Raw genomic sequence first — 22111 nt, forward strand, 5'->3', positions numbered from 1 at the left:
AGAAGAGACCTTGCTATTTTGGTGCAAGGCTGAGCAAAGGGGTCAGGCCTCGTGACAAGGCGCGGAAGCTGCACCCGAGGAGGAGCGGCGTACATGGGAGCTAGGGTTTCTACCTTCCTCTTTTTGCTGAAGCTATGGGCTGTTGTAATTTTGGGCTATCTACTTTGGGCTTGGGTTTTAGGTTTTTGGGCCTGCTGAGCCGTTGTAAAAATGAATTTTTTATTATCTTTATTTTAGTTTCTGGTTTATGGGCCCCGGGCTAAATTGGGCCTCTACAGCTGCCCCTCTTTGCTCATTGTCGTGTAACGAGAATGGAGCAAAGACTTTAAAGAGGGCCAATTTTGCCTGGTCTTGTAGAATCTTGACTTCTTCGGTGTTTCTCTTCTTCAAGTAACCTCATTCTAATCTACTGTATCACTAGAAGAACTGTTGCTTTGATCCACTCCACTGTGACTGCCCGTAGCTTTAACCTGTTCCACTACAACTTCAGGGAGATGAGGTTTGTGGTATTAAATTATACTTGATCTGCTTTATTGCAATTTCAATGAGATAAATTTTACTTTCTTCAGTCTGCTCTACTGCAACTTCAGGGAGATAAGACTTGTAACTTCAACTTGCCCCACTGCAATTTCTGAGGGATAAGGTTTGTGGCTTCAATCTACTCCTCTACAACTTCAGGGAGATAAGATTCACCATCTTCTATCTGCTCTACTGCAACTTCAGGGAAATAAGACATGTAACTTCAACCTGCCCCACTGCAACATCAAGGGGATAAGGTTTATAGCTTTAACTCTGCTCTACTACAATTTCAGAGAGATAAGATTTGCTATCTTCGATCCGCTCCACTGCAACTTTAGGGAAATATGATTCATAGATTTACTCTACTCTACTGCAACTTCAGAGAGATATGATTCGCTATTCTCAGTCTACTCCGCTGCAACTTCAAGGAGAGAAAACTTGTAAATACATGCTCCACTACGACTTCAGGGAGATAATGTTAGTGGCTTCGATCTGCTCCACTGTAACTTTAGGGAAATAAAATTGGTATCTTTAGTCTGCTCTAATGTCATTTCAGGAAGAAGAGATTTATAGCCTCGATATACTCCGCTGAAACTTAAAGGAGATACGAATTGTTGATTTCAACTTGCTCCACTACTGCTTAGGGAGATAGGATGATGGCTTAAATCTGCTCCACTATTGCTTAGAGAGACAAGATTTGTTATCTTTGATCTGCTCTACTACTGCTTAGGGAGATAAGCTCTACAATTTCTAGCCTGTTATCCTACTGCTTAGGGGGTTAAGGCTCATCGTCTTTGATTTTCTCCACTACTGCTTAGGGAGATAAGATCTGTAATTTTCAGCCTGTTACCCTACTGCTTAGGGGGTTAAGGCTCACCGTATTCAATCTGTTCCACTACAACTTTAGGAAGACAAGATTTGTAATCTTCAGCCTACTCCACTACTGCTTAGGGAGATAGGATGGTGGCTTAAATCTGCTCCACTACTGGTTAGGAAGGCAAGATTCGTCGTCTTCGATCTGTTTTACTGCAACTTCAGGGAGACAAGATCTGCAATCTTAGCCTACTCCACTACTGCTTAGGGAGATAGGATGGTGACTTAAATCTGCTCCACTACTGGTTAGAGAGATAAGATTCGCCATCTTCGATCTGTTCCACTGCAACTTCAAGGAGACAAGATCTGCAATCTTCAGCCTACTCCACTACTACTTAGGAAGATAGGACGGTGACTTAAATCTGCCCCATTACTGATTAGGGAAACAAGATTCGCCGTCTTCGATCTGTTCCACTGCAACTTCAGAGAGACAAGATCTGTAATCTTCAGCCTACTCCACTACTGCTTAGGGAGATAGGATGGTCAATCCTCAGTCTGCTTCATTGCTACCTCAGGAGGATAAGACTTTAATCTTCAACCTGCTCTCTTGCTACCTCAGAGAAATAAGGCTGTGAATTCACCAATGTTGCTACGCCGTCCTCTAGAGACATGAGCTGTAGCTTATGCCAAATAATTAGGATGATATGATCGAAATGAATCAAATGCTCCTAACTAGATGTGTTATGAATGATATATGAATGCAGAAATGAAAATGATCCTTTTTAAAAGGCTTTGTTCATTGCTCATTGTTCATCAGGGCCTTATATTGACGTATTACGCTGCCATTTTGTTCAACTGGCATTCTTGACAGAAAACCCAAAAAAAAACAATCACAATCTGCTCAGCAAGCTTGCCCCACTAGAACTTTAGGAAGTTTTTTTTTCAACCTACTGCAACTCAAGGTATAGGATTTGTTTCATCTTCAATAAATTTGATCTGTTACACCATTCCATGGGTGTAATGACTAGTTGTATATGTCTGATATTTACATGAATGCAGAGTATCATTTTTCTTTTCCCGAGAGTGACCCTTTTTACACTTGAGTCGACATTGCTCGTTATTCATCGAGGTTGCGTCACCGACACAATATCTTGTTTTTTAGTGTAACTGATATCTTTTAACAAAGAATCTGAAGAGATAGGCACAATTTTAGACTCCTTTCTCTCAAATATTTCCAACCCTTAGGCTTGGTGAGTTCTAAATAATGGTCCTATTTTAGGTTCCTATACTATTTAGAAGCTTCCAGAGTAATATGCAAAACTTCTTTTGTGAAAGTATTATTGGTCCACTAATCATTATTTCAATGCAAAATGCTTGAAAAAGATCAAAACAATGGACAAGAAGAAAATTTATTGGGAGCATAGCTTGAAATGAATAAATTAATCAAAGATTGCAAATGCAATAAGAATGAAATTAACTCAAAATGAATAAGTTAATCAAATATAACAATGTAATAAGAAGGAAATTTATTGGGACATATCTTTAAAATAATAAGGTAATCAAAGATAACAAATTCAAAATGAGTAAAATGGAAGCTAGGTGCCCCAGATATCACAGCTTAAACATCTCTATCTCGACTTCTTGAAGACCATTTGGAGCTCAATCTGTGTTTAGGAGATCCGGAGCAGTTTGTTGATGCCCCAAGACGTAGCATACTTCTTCATTGTTAATTCAGGCATAGCAAGACTACTGTATGTCCCACTTTGATCCAAATTTGAGTCACCCTTTTTGGGTTTTCAACTCAAATCCCCTTCAGTCTCAAAGCGCCCTTTGCGGGTTTTTGTCTTGGCCTCTTCTTTTTCTTCTTCTTCTTTTTTTTTGTCTCAAGGCACCCTTTGCGGGTTTACGCTTTGGCCTCTCACTTTCTAGGTGAAATGCTTCTTGACGGAATCCGAACTCATAAGATTGGGTAAGTTTTTACCATCCATTTCGACTAGAATCGATGCTCCTCTAGAACAGGTCTTCTTCACTACATAAGGTCCTTCCCAGTTTGGCGTCCACTTTTCTCTAAAGTCCTTATCTATAAAAAGGATCTTTTTCAACACCAGGTTCCCCTCGTGGAATCTTCTAGGACGAACATCTTTATTATAAGCTCGTATAAGTCATTTATGGTGCATTGGACCTCGACAAATTGCTTTCAACCCTCTCTCTTCAAATTCAATTGATTCTATCAGGGTTGGGTCCATTCTGTCTTATCCAACTTCAGTTCGGACAAGACTCAGAGAAAAGGAATATTGTCTTCAAAACCGATTTTATCCCATAAACCCATGAGAAATGTGTTGCCCCGACGAAGGTCCCAGCCAGCGTTTGATGGTAACTTCTTTACGCCGATCTTTACAAGTCTTAGTCATTTTCCGTATGATCCTTGTATAGTTGTTTTTTTTACTGCCTTTACTGCACTATAATATAGCGCCTAATCTTTGAACATACTGTAAACTTTTGACATTGTGCAATTGTGTTAGACATGATCTTTTCTGGCATTCTTTGTTGGTATCTTTTTTTTAAAAAAAATTGATGACTGTCGACTTAGTAACATTGGCATATGAAATGACTTTAACCCTTTTCGCAAAGTAATTGACGGCCCCAAAGATGAACCAGTATCGGTTAGAAGCTTTTGACGAGGTCAGCCTTATAATATCCATGCCCCACATATAAAAAATCTGTGAAGAAATTGATGAGGCATAAAAGTCTTGTTCTTCTTTCGTTTGGCATTCACGGCTTGACTGATACAATCCCATTCCATGGTGGATCAGCAGCACCCGAACCTCATAATTAGCCTGGCTAATGTAAAACCATTAGCATGTGTCCTTTTGATACTCGTATAGACTATTTTTAGCATCCACAGGCCTTAGTAGCCCAGGCATATCTTGATACGATCATGCGAAAATATCTTTGTATTCTTGACATCTCGCTTTGTCTCTGTGGTGGTATACACTCTAATCTTTACCTCTTTCTCTTCTCTTAGGTTCGCGATGTCTATTGCCCCTTTGTAAGGTAGGATATATTTCTCATATTGTTCTACCATCCTTGACAAATCAGGAGATAGGCTACAATCTCTATCATCTTCAAGGTCCTGAGATAACTTTAGACACATATCTCGCTCAAAAGGAGATTCTGGGTCAGTAGCAACATTGCTCATGTCATTGATATCTGGGAACCTAGTGTAGGTACGAAGGAGGATTTCAAAGAAAAAATGAATCTAAGAATGATTATTTGTATGGTATGATCAAGAATAAAGATTATTCGAATGAATGTCCAAAAACTGAAAGAATCTAAGAATAATTTTTTGTACAGTATGAAACAGAAAGAATAAAAGAATATTTACTCAAAATGATAACAAACATGCATTTTATTGAAATAAAGATTTTGGATATAAGCCTATTTCAACAAAAAGGGTCTTGTTGCTTCTAGGCTGAAAGCAACAAGCGTGTTTTGAATATTACTCTAGATTAGCTCAAAAAATAAATGGATCTCTTCCACAGTCTCATTGTTCAAAACACTCCAAGTACGTAAGGGCAGATGCTCAAAAAATTTTATTCCCAGATTCCCTCTTCTGATACGTCATTAATGTTTAGATTCCCTAATATCAGGTCTTACATTAGAGTCTTGAGTTTGATGTACCCTTAGATCTCATGCCAATATCCATCATGGAACTCATAATATTCACCGATTTAACAGAAAAGTTGGGTAACGGGTTTTCTGCCTCAAAGAGATCATCAAATTTCACGATAGCTAATTTGATAAGTCTTTCGGTTAACTTTTTAAAGGAGGTACAGTTTTCGATGCAATGCCCCGTGATTCCCGCATGATATTCACCTTGGTCGTTTGTATCGTACCATTTAGGGTATGGAGGTTGTATTGGTTCTGTGTAAAAAGGGGATGCAACATGTGCGTCGAACAAAATGTGGTACAACTCCCTATACGTGATCGGGATGGGCGTGAATTGGGGTTTTTCAGAGTTCGATCTTTCATTGGGTTCTTGCCTTGGGGAGACCTGATGGCTGGTAGTTATCGTCCTTGGCTGGCTTACTGTAATTAGCTTTGAGTGGCCCTTTTTATACCTACTCGTACTATTTGCTTTGTCGAAACCATTTTTTGAAATAATGGGGATCGACTTTGCTTTTGAAAGCAAAAAACGAAAATTGGGAGTCGCCACCAATCCTTTTTTGTTTAGGTGTGATCGGATCACCAAGGAGTTTGGTCATTTTAATAAAACATTTTGGTTTACTAAAACAACGATTTTGGTCTACGAAAGTTGAGAAAACGAGTTCGGGGGTCGGTTACGTGCGAGGAAGGGTTAGCACCCTTGTCATGCCCAAAATTGGTACCTAATCGATTAATTAATGTCCTAATGTCAAAAGTTGAAAATTTTAAAATAAATTTTTAAACACGATCCCTTTTTTATGCATGTTTAGATAACTTGAAGTGAATATTGAGATTCTCTTATTTCGAAGAAATGAAACATCACATCCAGCATGTAGGACATAACATTTCAAACCTTCGATATCAAAATCATCTCATAATTCCCAGAATTTATGCATTCAAAATTTAAAAAGGATACTTGGTCGTTCGGTCAAACGATAAATCGAAACCCAACACATAGGGCACAATTTCTCGAAATTTCCGAACACGAAATATTGCCTTGTTTAAAAAATCTTGAATAAAAATGTAATAGTATGAAACGATTAAGATTCTCTTGTTTCGAAGAAATAAAATGTCACATCCAACACGTAGGACACGTTATTTCGAACCTTTGATACCAAAATCATCTCATAATTTCCGAAACTCATGTCTTGAAATTTTAAAAAGGATATTTGGTTGTTCAGTCAAACGACAAATCAAAACCCAGCACGTAGGGCACAATCTCTCGAAATTTCCAAACACGAAATATTACATTGTTTTGAATAAAACGAATGTACCATTGATATGGTCTTTGAAATGACTTTAAGGAAATGAAAATAAATGACAATATCGAGCATGACATAATAATTTATGAATGAATGTCATAATAATGAATCACGAATACATGAAAATATGAATAAAGAACTTCGATACATAATGGCAATAATCATACAACACAAGTAATTTGGGCACCCACATTGATAATCGAAAAGAAATAAAATGAACAATAAGACAATTTAAATAAACAATGAGACAATTCTAAATAGATAATAGGTATGGAAAACAAGTTTAGAATAGATACTATAAAAAATGATTTAAAGTAAATGGTATAAAACAATTAGAAACCATTAATATTCAAGGTAACAAAATAATATATAGGGCAATCTAAAATAAACAATTTATAAAATATTTGAAGATGGCATGAAGGTGTTTAACAAAAATAATATGTGAAAAGTAGATTTAAAGTGAATAATATATATAAAAGATGCATATATATATATATAAACAATTTAATATAGGTAATATATGAATTCTTAGAACAAATAATGACAAATAAATTTATAATATCTAATAAAAGAATTTAAAATAATTAGCATGTAAAATGTAATTAAATGACATATAGGAAATTTAAACGTAAAATACATGTATAATCTCCAAATAAAAATATGTATGATAGTTTAAAATAAATAAATATACATATAATAATAATAATAATAATAAATGAATATGCGAAATTGATTTCAATATACATAATAATGAAGTGATTTAAAATAAAATAACTTAACAAATGAAACTAAAACAGTTCTAAAAACTGAATAAATAAACAAGTAGATAAATTAATAGGTTAGGACTAGGCTGAGATCAAGTTAAAATTCTAGGGAAAAATTATAAATAACGAAAATAGACCATCGGGGACCTAGGTGAAACACGCTGAAACACATGAAGGGTCGATTAGGAAATTATCCCTAACTCTTATGCGCTGCGTTTCAAGATGGACTAAACTGAAATAGACACAAAATGTGCGGCGAAATTTAAAAGAAATAGAAAAAACCAATGAAGACCAGATTATAGCGCCCTGAAAATAGAAGGACCCAGCGCGATAAACCCAAATGAGTGAAACATGCGGATCCCCCTGGAGCAGGTCGGGTCGCGCGTGGGTCACCTTAAACGATGCCATTTTGGCGTTGGTGACCTAGGTGCAAAACGACACCGTTTCATTCTCCTATAAAAATAATTTTTTTTAAAACTTCATTTCTGCACTTATTTTAAAAAAAAACAATAGAAAGCCCTTTTGCTCTCTCCCTATCCTTTTCTCTTTTTCTGCTAGGGTTTGAACCCTAGCTTTGCGCCGCTGTCCTGAAGAAAGGGGATTTTTTTACCCCAGTTTTGGAACACCTTTGAAGGCCATCTCCTTAACCCCAAAAATATCAAGAGAAGAAGGTCTCTCCTCCCCTTCTGAGTCCGATTTCGAATACGGAGATGGGCTCCGACGACGTGACCCTTGGGGTTCAGATAAATTTCCTCTTCTCCTCTTCTTTATATTTTTATCAAAAAATAAATTAAAAAATAGAAAAATAAATAAAAAAGGGGGAAAACAGAACGAAAAAAAGCACAAGTAAATGGGATTTAAAATCAACCTTTTTTGTTTTTTGCTTTTTGATTGCTTAATCGTCTGTGTGAACAATCATTTTTTTCTCGGTCTTATATAGCCGATTTACAAGTCATTACTTTTCTATTGTTTAACCACTGTTCATACTGCTCTAATTTGATATTTCTCTGCTACTGTTTCTTTTTCTGCTGTTGTTTCTTTGTTGCTCTTTTTGTTCTTGTTTCTGTTTCTTCCTTTTTTGCAGGCAAAATCAACGAGGCAGGAGCTGCTATTTTGGCGCAAGCAGTACCAGGGGCGGTGGTTTTCAGGCGTCAAGCGCGCTGACCCAGCATGTGGAAGCAGCGGCGCACTAGGAAACCCTAGGGTTAGGGTTTGGGTTAATTTTTGGGCCACTGGGCCTTTAATTTATTTTGATTTATTTTTTGTGGGCTGTAATTTTAATTGGTTTTCTTTTGTTTTTGTTTTTGTGTCTCATTTGGGCTTGTTGGGCCTGGGTAAATTTGGGTTCTTACACGCTTCTTTTTCCTTCTTCTTCGGGGCCTTTAAAATCCACTCTCACATTTTCTTTGTTTCTGCCAGAACAACCGGTTTGGCTCAATCATCTTCCAGGTTAAAACCTGAACCCATAGGGAAGTTCAACAGTGCCGAGGTATCAGCCTGATATTGGGCTTCGATAATGACGGGTACCCCTTGCATGTCTGGTTGGGTTAAGACGCTTATTGGGGTAAAACTTGGAGAATAGGTGATGTCTTCAATATCATCCCCACCATTGATCACTAGGCCACTCCTTTTTTCAAGTTTTTCGACTAGTAACTGGGTTAACTGACCCATCATATTTCTTTGGAATTCTAGCATTTTTCCCGCATATCTTGTTGAATCTTGGTCAATTGCTCTTGCATCTGTATTTGCATTTGCTCTATTCTCTCCAACCTTTGGTCTATATCCATTGTACAAGTACCGTAATAATGCTTAATCGTTTGACCTTTGTCGGTTCCTAGGTTAATTGAAATAATTTTACCTAATTAGGGTCTTTTTGTGAAAATCTAATGCAAATGATGCAATGCAATGCAAATGCATGGAATGAATGCAAATGAAAGAAAGACGTTGATTTTGAATTCAATTCCATTAGAACAACTTTTCTAGAAAACAAATTCCTTTACATAAAACAGATTACATATGCGGCCTTTCTCTCATATTCCAAGCGAAGACACCTATCTTCCTCTTCATATCCAGATGTTATGAATTCTCCAAAAGATGTCCCTGTTAACTCCTTTTTGCTTGATCCAGGTCACTACTCATTGATCACTTATCCCCGCGATTTAAAGGGAAACAAATGGTATACATAAATAGATTTAAAGGGAAAAATATAAACATGTTTGCAAGGGAATTTAAATAAGTAATTCAATTAAATTATGTATATATATATAAATATCAGTGTATGAAAATAAATATCATATTAATCCTTAAAACATAGAATCATATAGAAGAGAATTTTAAAATGGACAAATTATAAAATAAAACAATCTCTTTTTAAAAAAATAAATAATATATACATATAAACAAAAGTATAAAATGACAAAATAGAACAATGCAAAATCAGTAAAATAATCTCAAGATAAAGATGAATAATAAATAAATTTTAAAGAAAATAAAAGAATTACAAGAGAAAGGAAAAAAAATAAAAAATAAAAATACTCCATTGAAATAAAAATAAAATCGCAGGAACGGTTTACAAACAAATAAAATTATGAAAACAATACTACCAAAATACGATGCACGCCGACCAATGGGGATTAAAAACAAAATTATCCCAAATACCAAAATGCAGCACTTTAGCGCGGATCGAATTGAGATGACGCACAAATTTCAGGGTAGAAATGAAAGAAACAAAATAGGGTTTAATTAAAAGGCAGCACAAATGGAAGGGACTAGCCACGCAAATTACCCACTTAAAGTGAGAATGCATGGATTTAGCCTGCGGATCAAGCCACTCGCAGATTCCCCCTCTCTCCCTTTTTAATGGTGCTTTTTAATTTTTGATTGAAACCTTTATATTTTTTTAAGCTTACAAATCCCTTCTCTAAACAAAATCCCAAAGTTCCTCTCTGCTAGGTTTTCACCCTAACATGACGCCGAACCACCACCATATCTGGTAGCCGACAGTGCGGGAAGAAAATGGCCTGAGATCATGACTTTGAAGGCCTGGTAAGTGAGCTCCCTTTCTTTTCTTTCTTTATTTTCATACACCAATAAAAAGAAAAAAAAACTAGATGAAACAACTTGAAATATTATTTTGCTTTAGAAAATAGGAGGGAGAGTTCTATCAAACAAGAAAGCAAGAAAGCAAAGGGCCTCAACCCCATTTCGGGTCCGGGTCAGGATCCGGATCTAATGACGGAGGAGACCCCCGACGACACGGCCACGAGGTTCCGGGTAAGTTTTTCTTCTCCCTTTTTGTTTGAAATAGATTTATAAAAAAAAATAAAATAAAATAAAATAAAAAACAAAAATGAAAAATGAACAAAGGGAACACAAGAAATTAAAATCAACCTTTTTTTACTTTTGATTTATGATGTACGTGTGAAAATACAATGTTTTTTTGTATTCAAAATCCTCTCATTTTACATTCGATTTTTAGTGGCTTTATAGCCGACTACACTGCCTATTTTTACTGCTTTGTTGCTTCTATTTGCTTGCTGCCATTTCTTTGCTTTGTTTCTGCTTTTGTGTTCTTTGCAGGTTTTGCTTGGTCAATGGAGAAGAGACCTTGCCATTTCGGTGCAAGGCTGAGCAAAGGGGTCAGGCCTCGGGACGAGGCGCAGGCGGTGCGCCCGAGGAGGAGCGACACACATGGGAGCTAGGGTTTCTGCCTTCCTCTTTTTGCTGAAGCTATGGGCTGTTGTAATTTTGGGCTATCTACTTTGGGCTTGGGTTTTAGGTTTTTGGGCCTGTTGGGCCGTTGTAAAAATGGAATGTTTATTATCTTTATTTTGGTTTCTGGTTTATGGGCCCCGGGCTAAATTGGGCCTCTACAGTGGCATTCAAAAATTCAACCTGTAAGGGAGACACGGTCGTGTGGCAGCCATATATGGAGTCCTAGGTCATGTGAGAAGCGAAAACATAGGGATTTAGGGGGACATGGTGGTGTGGTCCACACGGGTGGCCCCGTAGGACCATGTGGTTGGTCGTGTGGTCTAACCTAGGCTCGATTTTACCTTGATTTTCTCATAAAAGAATACTCACCTGACTTTCGAAGTTTCGAACAACAATCCTCACGTCCAAGTTTGATCCGAGACACCTACAATGAGTCTTTCAATCGAAAATTACACGATAATTAATATCAATTTTTAAGATTTATCAAACTTATCAAGATTTTAAAAAGATTCATAATTAATTTGAAAGATTGAACAAGAACGATGTTATTCTAGAATTTTCGGGTTCTACCTAATTGGAAACAAGAATACACCAATCTTTGATGTGATTTCAAAGATTATCGGTGATAGATTCAATGGGCGGAAAGAGACAGGCTAAATCATGAATCGATTGTGATTTGAGATTTCAAAAGATTAGTTTCTAGAAAAGAATGTAAATTTTTTATGAAAAGAAAAAATGGAATAAGAGAAAAAGATGTACTTAAAGAGAAGAGAGGGAAAAATTCTAGTTAGGGTTGAAAAAGAAGTAGAAATTCACGTTTAATTAGGAAGAGAGATTAAGTAGTTATGGTTTCAATTTGAGGGGTTGAATGGTAAAACACCCTTTTTGTCGAAAATGAAGAAAAAGAAATAAAGGAAATAAATTTAGCATGACTTAAACTTGAGTGCAAGGAAGAAGGATTGTGCTAGACCATTGAACTATTATCCACTCTAGATTTATTTTTACCATATTTTTACCAAAATTCTCAAATTTGCCATAGTAATCATATTCATGCACATATGTATCATAACATAATTTTTCATATTTGTATGCACATGATTTAAATGATGTCGTACAACTTCAGATTTAAACAGAATAAATCCTACCCCACCGCTACACATCTGGATATGGACAAACCACTACTGGTTCGTAGATAATAATTACCATTAGGCTATAAACACACAACGAGTCCTCGCGGTTGGAATCCACCTTTGGCTATAGGTTCACAGCAAAAGTCCTGCAGATGAAACCTAATTTTTGGCTGTAGATTTTATAGCATAAACCCGCCATTAGAATCGGCCTTTGGCTATGGGTACGCAGCAGTTTGCAGGTAAGAATTGTCGCATGGTTGTCACTTTGCACCACTATTTTTCTTGCAGTTAGACTGCTTGTTTTTCTTCCGTACATATCGTCACAACCTATGCAATACTAACACAAGGCAAATCAGTAGCATAGTCATGATTTTTCATGTATTCTGTTTTCAGTATCATAGGCATGTCATTTCATACAATCGCAAGTATAGATATAGAAGTAACATAAACTATTCATAATTTATGAAATTATTCATAAATATAAATAAATACTACAATAAGTCGATTAATCCTAAATTCTAGCATTTTTTTATCATCAAAGACCTAATTGCATATTTTAATTTACTAAAAGCAGGTCAAAACATATTCAGGGAATAATCTATCCAAAACATAAAATTCTGGGTCAAAACTATAGATTCTGAGTTACAAGGGACACACAATTGTGTGATTGGACTATGTGGGAAGCCCTAGATCATGCGGAGGGGTTACACAGTCATGTGGCTGGGCCATGTGAGAGGTTGTGGTTGTGTAGCATTCAAAAATTCAACCTATAAAGGAGACACAGTCGTCTGGCAGGCCATGTAAGGAGTCCTGGGTCATGTGAGAAGCGAAAACATAGGGATTTAGGGGGGACATAGTCGTGTGGTCCACACGGGTGGCCTAGTAGGACCATGTGGTTGTCCGTGTGTTCTAACCTAGGCTCGATTTTACCTCGATTTTCTCATAAAAGAACACACACCTGACTTCCAAAGTTTCGAACAACAGTCCTTACGTCCAAGTCTGATCCGAGATACCTACAACGAGTCTTTCAATCGAAAATTACACGAAAATTAATATCGATTTTCAAGATTTATCAAAATTATCAAGATTTTCGAGAAAACTCGTAAAAGATTCGTAATTGATTTGAAAGATTTGACAAGAACGATGTTATTCTAGAATTTTCGGGTTCTACCTAATTGGAAACAAGAATACACCAATCTTTGATGGGATTTCGAAGATTATCGATGATAGATTCGATGCTCGGAGAGAGAACTGGCTAAATCATGAATCGGTTTTGATTTGAGATTTCAAAAGATTAGTTTCTAGAAAAGAATGTAAATTTTTTTATGAAAAGAAGAAACGGAATAATTGAAAAAGATGTACTTAAAGAGAAGAGAGGGAAAAATTCTAGTTAGGGTTGAAAAAGAAGTAGAAATTCACGTTTAATTAGGAAGAGAGATTAAGTAGTTATGGTTTCAATTTGAGGGGTTGAATGGTAAAATACCCCTTTTGTCGAAAATGAAGAAAAAGAAATAAAGAAAATGAATTTAGCATGACTTAAACTTGAGTGCAAGGAAGAAGGATAGTGCTAGACCATTGAAATGTTACCCACTCTAGATTTATTTTTACCATATTTATTATATATCGTAGTTGACCTTGGTTTCTTGGTTGCTAAAATAAAATAGAAGAAAATGGGAAGAGTAGGGGTTTAAATAGTAGTTCTCTAAGAAGTATCATCTACTATTAACAATCAAGACTAAGACTCATTTCTTGATGATTAATTAAATTTCTAACCCCATGTATTTTTCTACTTAAATGTTATCAGTTCAATCAGCAAAAAGTTAATGACGTCAAGGAGAAATTATTTTATGGACCATTGTCAACACATCATCAATAGTCCCTTTCCAATTATATAATGACATGTCAACAAATGTTTTTCATCTCATTGACACATAATTTTGGTATTTTTTTTTACCTTGAACATCGAATCTCAAACCCTAAAACTTGAACCCCAAAGCCCGAACTCGAACCCTAAACTCCAAGCCAAACTTGAAACCTCAAATTATGTACACATGGGTTTAAGGTAAACCCATGTGTAAACCATGAATCTTAAGCTCAAGATTCGGGGTTCTAAATTTAAGATTAGGATTCAAAGTTCATGGTTCAGAGTAAAAAGGATTACCAAAATTATGTGTAAATAATAGAGAAAAAAATATTAAAATATTATTAAATAATTTAAAAATGACCATAAATAATGTAGAGAGAAAAGTCCGTAAAATAATTTCTAAACTTCAAATTTTTTAGTGAAAAACATAATTTGGAAGGTTAAAATAAGTGTTAATCTTGAATTAATAGCTTGGTTGGGTAATATCTTTTTCTTGAAGACTGAATTGATTAGAATTTTTTCTTTCCATTCAAGCCTTTATTTAGATCCATCATAACTAGTCTAATTTTGAGTCATTAAATTAGATGCTTTTCCCACACGTCTAAAGCCCCACTCTTGCATTTATAACATATGGAAAACTTTTACTACACTCACGAAATCGATACCACCATATTCAATTCCTCACGAACTTCATAATTTTCTACCTACAAAAGCTTAGAACTCATAGAGGCTGCCTATCATATATGCACTGTTAAGGTAAATAATGACACAATAATTTATATCAACCGAAGAAGCAATAATGTGAGAGAGAGAGAATCACCTCCCAACTCAAAACATTTTGTTGAGGTGTTTATCCCCAGCACCTCAACATTGTTCCTATGATAAATTAAATTGTTTGCATATCATCTAACTCCTGCAGCTATGGAAGTGTACTGTTACTACCATTTAAAACAGAGTTAGATTACATTTTGTCATTTTTATTAAAAAATGAGTAAATTATTTTTTGTACTTTAGATCAAAAAGCAAATTGATCATTTCTATTAAAAACTTCAACAATTTTTACTATTAAAAATTAGCATAGCTGACAAAATAATCAGAAAATTGCACGTGGCATATAAGGACCAGTTTTTAATAATAATAATGGATAAATTTTTTAACATAATGATCAATTTACTCTTTAATATAACGTATAAGGACTAATTTACCTTTTTTAATATAAAAAATAAATATAATTTAACTCTTAATACAAAAACTTTCATAACCTTTTTACCGTTTTTCCTTAAAAAAATATATAAAATTTACTTCATTAATTCTTTAGGCTAGTGTACATCGGGCCATCTATAAATTTATAAATTAAGACTCTAAAACTCATTTTACTATTTAAAATATATTAAAATATTATTATTGTGTGATTAAATTTTAATAAATATTTTTATTTATTAACTAATATCTCAAATCAAGATAATAAAAATATTTTTATAGTTTTATTTATTTATTTGAGTTTCGAATAAAATTTTATAATATATTACCGGATTAATATAACATTTGTTGCTTGAATTTGACAAGTTTTTTTTATTTTGATACCTAAACTTTTTTGGCCCAATTTATTACTTGAACTTGAATTTTTTTTCCTAATTTAATATTTAAACTTAATACTTTTTCCTAATTTAGTACTTAAACTAGCAATGTTAAAAAAGTCATGTTATGCTACAAAAATATCATTAGTATTAGAGGAAATTCATGTTTAAAAATATCAAATTAAGAAATTGTATCAAGTTCATGTATCAAATTAAGAAAATATGTCAAGTCTAAGTATCAAATTGAATAAAAATTTCAAATACCAAATTAAGAAAAAAATATTAAGTTCAAGTATCAAATATTATTTAAGTCTATATTATACTAGATTCAAGACTTTTCTCCATCCCTATAATATACCTAAAATTATGGTTTTCCTTTTGATAAGAAAATGTGTCAAGTTCATGTACTAAATTAAAAAAATGGTCAAATTTAAATACTAAATTAAGAAAAAAAATATTAAATTTAAGTATGAAATATTATTTAAGCATGTATTATATGAGATCTAACAAAAATACTCGAGCCTTTTCCCGTCCCTATAACATACCTAACGAAAATTTATGTATAAAGTTGAAATAAAAACCTTAATAAATAGTATTGGTACATTTATTAACAAACGCCTATAATAAAAAGAAAAGTCTTGCAATAAGAGTTTTTGAGTTTGATAATTTTTTTAACATGGTATCTGATTTGATAAAAGTTATATATTTTAATATTTGAACGCAACAGGGTCAACATTTTAGCATTCAATTTAAATTTTAATGTTAATTTGATGAAAATTTATAATTAATTAATAATATTATCTATTAACTTTCTCAAACCAACCCAAACTTGAGATTGTGTGTGATAAATTGAATATAAAATTAAACAAATACGCTCTTATTAATGGTGAAAAAATATATTTATATGTGTTGGGATGTGAATTTAAATATTCAACTGAATACTTGAAAGTGGCAAAACATTGAGAGATTTACAAAATTCAATGAGAATAAATTTAATTTTATAATTTTATAAGAGGATTCACTTCGAGATAAAGTTACGAAAGTTGATTAATATATTATTTAGAATAAGTTTATTAATGGTTTAGAATGTGCTGGTGGAAATGATTAATATATATAATCTCAGGGCATTGATTAGTAAAATTCATAAAAGAAAACAAAATCATCTCATCTTTCTAATGTTTGGGAATTTATACTTATGTGGTAGATTTATATTTCACTATTTATTAATCATTTGGATGGCCACCTTCCCACTTTTACTAGGAAACCAACCTCCATAATTCCCTCCCACTTTCACTTTCTCATCTTAAATTCAAAATCTACCGCTTTATAACCTTTTTTCCCCCACCTTCCAAGCACTTCCTGCTACCAAAAAGAATCTGCCATCGAAGTCTATTTTATGTTAAATATTAACCCTACTTTTTATTTGAAAAGATTTAATGGTTAAGGGATTATTTGATGATTAAAATAGATGTCGTTAATAGGTAGAAAATCTGAATGAACAATATACAGTTTTTTTATACTCAAGGAGTAGGGTTTAGCTTTTAGAATAAGGAAAAGAGGGTTTCAAGAATTACACATTATTGTTGTTGTTGGAAATGAAAGGTATTTAGCTAAATCATAAATCATAATGATTTATTTACTAGCTTTAACTTGGATAGTTATACATACCTTTCACTGGTAGTTTTCTCCACCCACACACACATCAAAAGCTCATCTTTTCAACATTTCTTGTTGAGTATTAAAATTTTAGCTTTGTTCTTCGTCCAAATAGAAGAGTTTGTTGAATTCTAAATATACATTGTAAACAGGTGATCATCCAATCAGATAACTTAGAAGTTGTGAAAGCCATTCAAGGAAGTTTTGCTATTCTTTCAAATTCTGCTCTGATAAGAAGATATAGCACATTTTATTCCAAGAAGATTAATGGATTCTACGTTACATTCCCATAAAGTAAAATCAGGTCACATATTGCTTAATAAAGTTGGCTTTAGTAAATAAAAGAGGAGTTGCGAATTTTTGACTCTTCCCCCATGGAGAGTTAAGATTTTTTTGATTCGGACATGTTAAAGGGAATTGATTCTTTCTCAGAATACTCTTGTATAATTTAAGTTAGTCCTTTTTTTCTTTTCTTTTCAAAAGTAAAAAACATTGTAAATAAATTATCTATGGTATATACATCTACAATTGATTTTAAAATTTTTACTTGCAATTTATAATACAACATTCATCTAAAAAAGTTGTAATGAAATCACAATATGAACATAGATTAAAAGGATCGAACCACATTAAATAATATTTATTGTCACTTATTAAAATTTTGTCGATCTCGAATTCACTCACAAATTCATACTCAACACAATATATGTGTTATACTATTGATGGAAATTTTAAAAAAAAAAAACATAAAGCTAAAAAATATTTCCTAGAAAAGTAAAAAGAGGAAAAAAAAAAACTTAAAAAAGCATATACGATTATTTGTGTATTCAATATTATTTTTAAATTGAATTGTCACTTTATGTGAGTCTCTCCGACAAATAGTCATCTAAAGAAAGATGAGGGAGATTCAGGCTGAACAAAGACCAGACAATTTTCATGACGGTGTCAACCACCGTTAAGCCCCACCTTGTTTAAGACTCCAGAAGGTTACCCAAGTAAAATAAAAGATGAGATTGTGTTGTGTTTTATAATAATGATGATGTATTTTTATAATATGAAAAACATTAAATATCGAAGCATTGATGAATTGCATGATCTAATTTATTTTTGGCTTTTCACTTATTTAGAACATATCTTAGTGCTAACTATGATTTGATTAATTAATTCAAATGGTACATTAATTAATCTTAATAATGTACTGCCATCTTACTTATTCTTCTACAAATTTGTTAACTAGGCTAGAATCAATGAGCACAAGTCATTGTTATTCAAGCAATATTTTTATACTTTTGGGTATATATCAATTTTATATATCTAACTTTGATTTATTGTAATTATACACATAAAATTTAAATTTATATGTATATATGAAATATTAATTTTGATTCACTTATATACATTTAAAGAAATGTCATATTGGATTAATATAATTGTTTGTAAATGCAATATATCAATGTAAAACTGTGCTAATTCACTAATATTGTTCGTGATTTGTGAAAATTAAATTAAATTAAAATTTTATGTGTAAAATTACACAAAATTAAAATACATGTATAAAAATTACACATTAAATCAAGGTCATGTATAATTTTTAAACACGGACGGTAGAAATGACAATCTATTTTTTTTATTTTTAAAATTATTATTAAAGTGACATATAAAATAAATAGTATCATATTAGTATGAAATACATATAGACTATCAAGTGAACTACACAGCTAACATTATTAAAAAATTAATTTTTTACTTGATATATAATATATCAATCTAAAACAATACTAATTAGATAATATTATTAGTAATTTATAAAAATGAAATTTTATATATAAATCAACGTAAAATCAATAGCCCAGTTAATTGGTTTTGTTAAAATGGAAAAATGAAAATAAACAAATAAACAGTCCCTATAAATAACCAGCAATTCAATAAAATAAAGAAAACAGAGTTTCAGTGAGAGAGCTAAAGAAAAGGAAAATCACACACAACACTTTGTCTGCTATTAAGACACAAACAAGATAGAAGAGAGAGAAACTGTAAAGAAAGAAAACCCAAGAAGAAGAAGAACAAGAGGGTTTCAAGATCTGGTCAGATCAAGTCAAGCTACATAAACCTGTAAGATACATATATATATTGTTTGTATAAAGTTTCTTTGTCTTTTTGCTTTTGTTTTGGGTTTTTGGTTTTAAAATGAGCAATGCCGTTCATATGTTTAACTGGTTTTTCTTGTTGCTGTCTTTTGTAAGGTTTTATGTGAGTGTTTTGCTAAAGAAATGAAGAGTTTTTGGTGAATTTCTGCTTTTCTATTTATCCATCTGGGATACTTATATTCTGGGTTTTCTCAGTTTTGTCTTAATGTGTTGGATTTGTGGGAAATCGTTTTTTTTTTTACTCTCTTAAGTTAAATCTAAAGTTTTTTTTTTCTTTATTGTGTTAATTTTGCTAATAAATGAGAAGCCTTTCTAAAGCTTTTTTTTTTTCCTAATATGAGTTTATAAATATTTGGGTCGTGCAAGATTCTTCTTTAAATTTTTGGGTTCTTTGATTTATTGTTTCTAAATTAAATGAACATTTTTTTTTCTTTTTTAGTCCTCTGCTTGTCCAATCATTTATAAGCTAACTAAACATCTTCATTTTCTGATTTCTTTCAAAAGGAGAGTTTTTGTTTCTTTTTCTTAGATATGTTTTCCTTTTCTTTTCTTTTTTTACTTGTTACAATTAGATTCATAAATTGCTTAACATTTGTATTTGAAGGTACCATTTCATTGGAAATTCCATAAATCCTCTTCTAGATTCTTCTTTGGGGGCATACCCTAGTCACCTTTTTGTCTTCCAAGGTTGAAATAAAGTGAAAGCATTGCTTGGAAATATATTTTAATGACTTGATGTGCATGGCGTACTCCACCTATTAAGAGGAGACTTAGTTGGATAACACTAAATGTAATGTAATTCTTATTTAATCTTAGCTAGGATTGCATGTTTTAGCTTAGATTTGGAATTCAGAGTGCAGATCATTCACGGATCTGCTTGAAAAATCAGTTTTATGTGAAAAAAGCCATGAATTATATATGAAACTTGTTTCAGATCTTTTATTATCTTACAGTACTTGTCATTCTCAGTGTACTTGCTAAGCCTAATATGGTCGGCAATGGTTTCTTTGTTTAAGATCTTATGCATATATCGACATAGATTTTTTCTCTTTATGTAGCGGAATGGGGAGGGAACTCACGGATGTGGACATGGACGGTAAGGCAAATGGTGTGGTGAATTCAAATGGCAACCTGATAGTTTCAGAAGGCTCCGAGTCTAATAACTATGAGGTCAAGGAATGCACTGCAAAAAACTCGGTAGTGGACAACGGTCATGAGAAGCAAGAAGCGCTGGGTGTTAAAAGCACCAATTTTGGTACTGCCATCCCTGAAGATCAGAAGTGCATGGACAATGACGAGTTTAGCGCAACTGCATCAAAAACCATTGGTGCTGGACAAGCTCACCATGCTACCTCTAAAACTGGCGCAAATGGCACCGCAAATGTTAACTCTGCACTCTCCCCTGTTACCACAAAGGGATCAGAGGTAACTCCAACTCTAAATTAGTAAAATTGTTTGTTTAATATCAGTGATGTTGCTTATTTGCTCATACATGCAAGGTGCTAATCTTTTAGATTTTACCATTGTTTTCAGCCAAACTCTCCAATAACTCCTTTGATCTTGAGGAAGCCACTGCAACCTTATGACCGGAAGCATCCTGATGATGAAGATAACTGGTCCCTCACTTCCTCATATCCTTCTCTTTGGTGTTAAGAAGTTAATATGTAATGCTATGAGCTTGTCGGTTTTTTTTCTTTTCTTTTAATTATATTGTGGAACTTCCCTACCCGAACTCTATACCATATTTCTTCCTTAGCGGTATCTAGTACAGCTGCATCTGTTCGAACTGCTAGATCGAGGGTAACTATTGGAAGTGCTCCTACTTTTAGAAGTGCTGAACGTGCTGAGAAACGGAGGGAGGTACGTTCTTAGTCCAAACAGTTTAGATGCTTTTTTCAGTCATTGATGTTTTCTTCATTTCATTTTCAAACTATCCAAATTATAATATTGTTTTTTTCAATCCAGTTTTACCAAAAGTTGGAGGAAAAACACCAAGCTTTGGAGGTGGAGAGAAGCCAGTTTGAGGCCCGGACCAAGGTCCATGGCACTTAAAATTTCTCATCCTTATATTTATGCTAGACTTGGTTAGTTTTAACAAAATCAGGCCTCCTTGCTTTTTTCCAGGAAGAGCAAGAAGCAGCACTTAAGCAGCTTAGAAAGAGCATGGTTGTCAAAGCAAATCCAGTACCAGATTTCTACTATGAAGGACCTCCACGAAAGGTTGAATTGAAGAAGGTATTCTTTCTAATCTTTTCTCGTTTGTTTCGAGTCCTCAAAGTCGTTATCCAGGAAAATATTTACCTGTTGTATCTCCTTCATAGTACAGATCAAATATACCCTTTTGGCTATATATGTTTCATGCAGCTTTGGTGGATAATTGAACATTTCATTCTTGCTTTTATTTCATTTCAGCTGCCGTTAACTCGGCCAAAGTCACCAAATTTTACCTGGAGAAAGAGCTGCGGTGATGCAGTCCGCTCATCTCAAGACGAAAAGGCAAAAGCTTGCTGTCAGACTCACCGCCGCAGCTTAGGTAACCATACCGAACGATCCACTACAGCAAATGAGTTCAAAAGTAAAGGTCGGGTTAGTGGACAGACCAGTAATGGAGCTGGCAAGGCAAAAGAGCGAGCAAAACAGGTAAAAGAGGCAACGAAAGCTGCACCTACTAAAATCATTGAGCCGAGTAATGCTAACATCACTGTTCAATCATGAACATCTAGTTTTTTTTTTTTTTTACTAACTATTAAGCTGGGAAATAATCTTGAATTCCCGCACTGCCATGCCATATGGATGTCCTGAAACTGAGTATAACTAGGTGGTTTCATTTTTAGTAGGGACTTGTTTATTAAGTGGTTTGCATTAATGTGAAATGTATATGTTTTGTAAGTTTACATTGTTACGTATCTTTATATGTAGTTTGAGTTGTTGATGCTAATGCATCCAATAACTTGTTTTCA

The 22111-nt window shown here is 33.6% G+C and overlaps 1 protein-coding gene across 2 annotated transcripts; it reads left to right on the top strand.

The window, feature by feature from the left end:
- Positions 1-18921: 18921 nt before the first annotated feature.
- Positions 18922-22111, top strand: LOC107893209 (protein WVD2-like 1). Of its 2 annotated transcripts, none has more exons than XM_016818141.2 (7): positions 18922-19116; positions 20210-20576; positions 20685-20782; positions 20921-21011; positions 21117-21188; positions 21276-21386; positions 21564-22111. In XM_016818141.2, exons 2-7 carry the CDS (start codon positions 20214-20216, stop codon positions 21864-21866), a joined length of 1038 nt encoding a protein of 345 aa, XP_016673630.1. In that variant the 5' UTR covers positions 18922-19116; positions 20210-20213; the 3' UTR covers positions 21867-22111. The 2 variants fall into 2 exon arrangements, with proteins under 2 accessions (XP_016673630.1, XP_016673631.1); XM_016818142.2 differs by lacking the exon at positions 18922-19116 and adding an exon at positions 19756-19941.

Source organism: Gossypium hirsutum, chromosome A13, assembly GCF_007990345.1.
Source record: "Gossypium hirsutum isolate 1008001.06 chromosome A13, Gossypium_hirsutum_v2.1, whole genome shotgun sequence".
Taxonomy (NCBI): Eukaryota; Viridiplantae; Streptophyta; class Magnoliopsida; order Malvales; family Malvaceae; genus Gossypium; species Gossypium hirsutum.

Coding starts and splice junctions, on each gene's coding strand:
- LOC107893209 (XM_016818141.2), top strand. CDS start 20,214: ATGGGGAGGGAACTCACGGATGTGGACATGGACGGTAAGGCAAATGGT. Junction 20,783..20,920: donor AACTGGTCCCTCACTTCCTC/ATATCCTTCTCT, acceptor GGTATCTAGTAC/AGCTGCATCTGTTCGAACTG. Junction 21,012..21,116: donor GTGCTGAGAAACGGAGGGAG/GTACGTTCTTAG, acceptor TTTTCAATCCAG/TTTTACCAAAAGTTGGAGGA.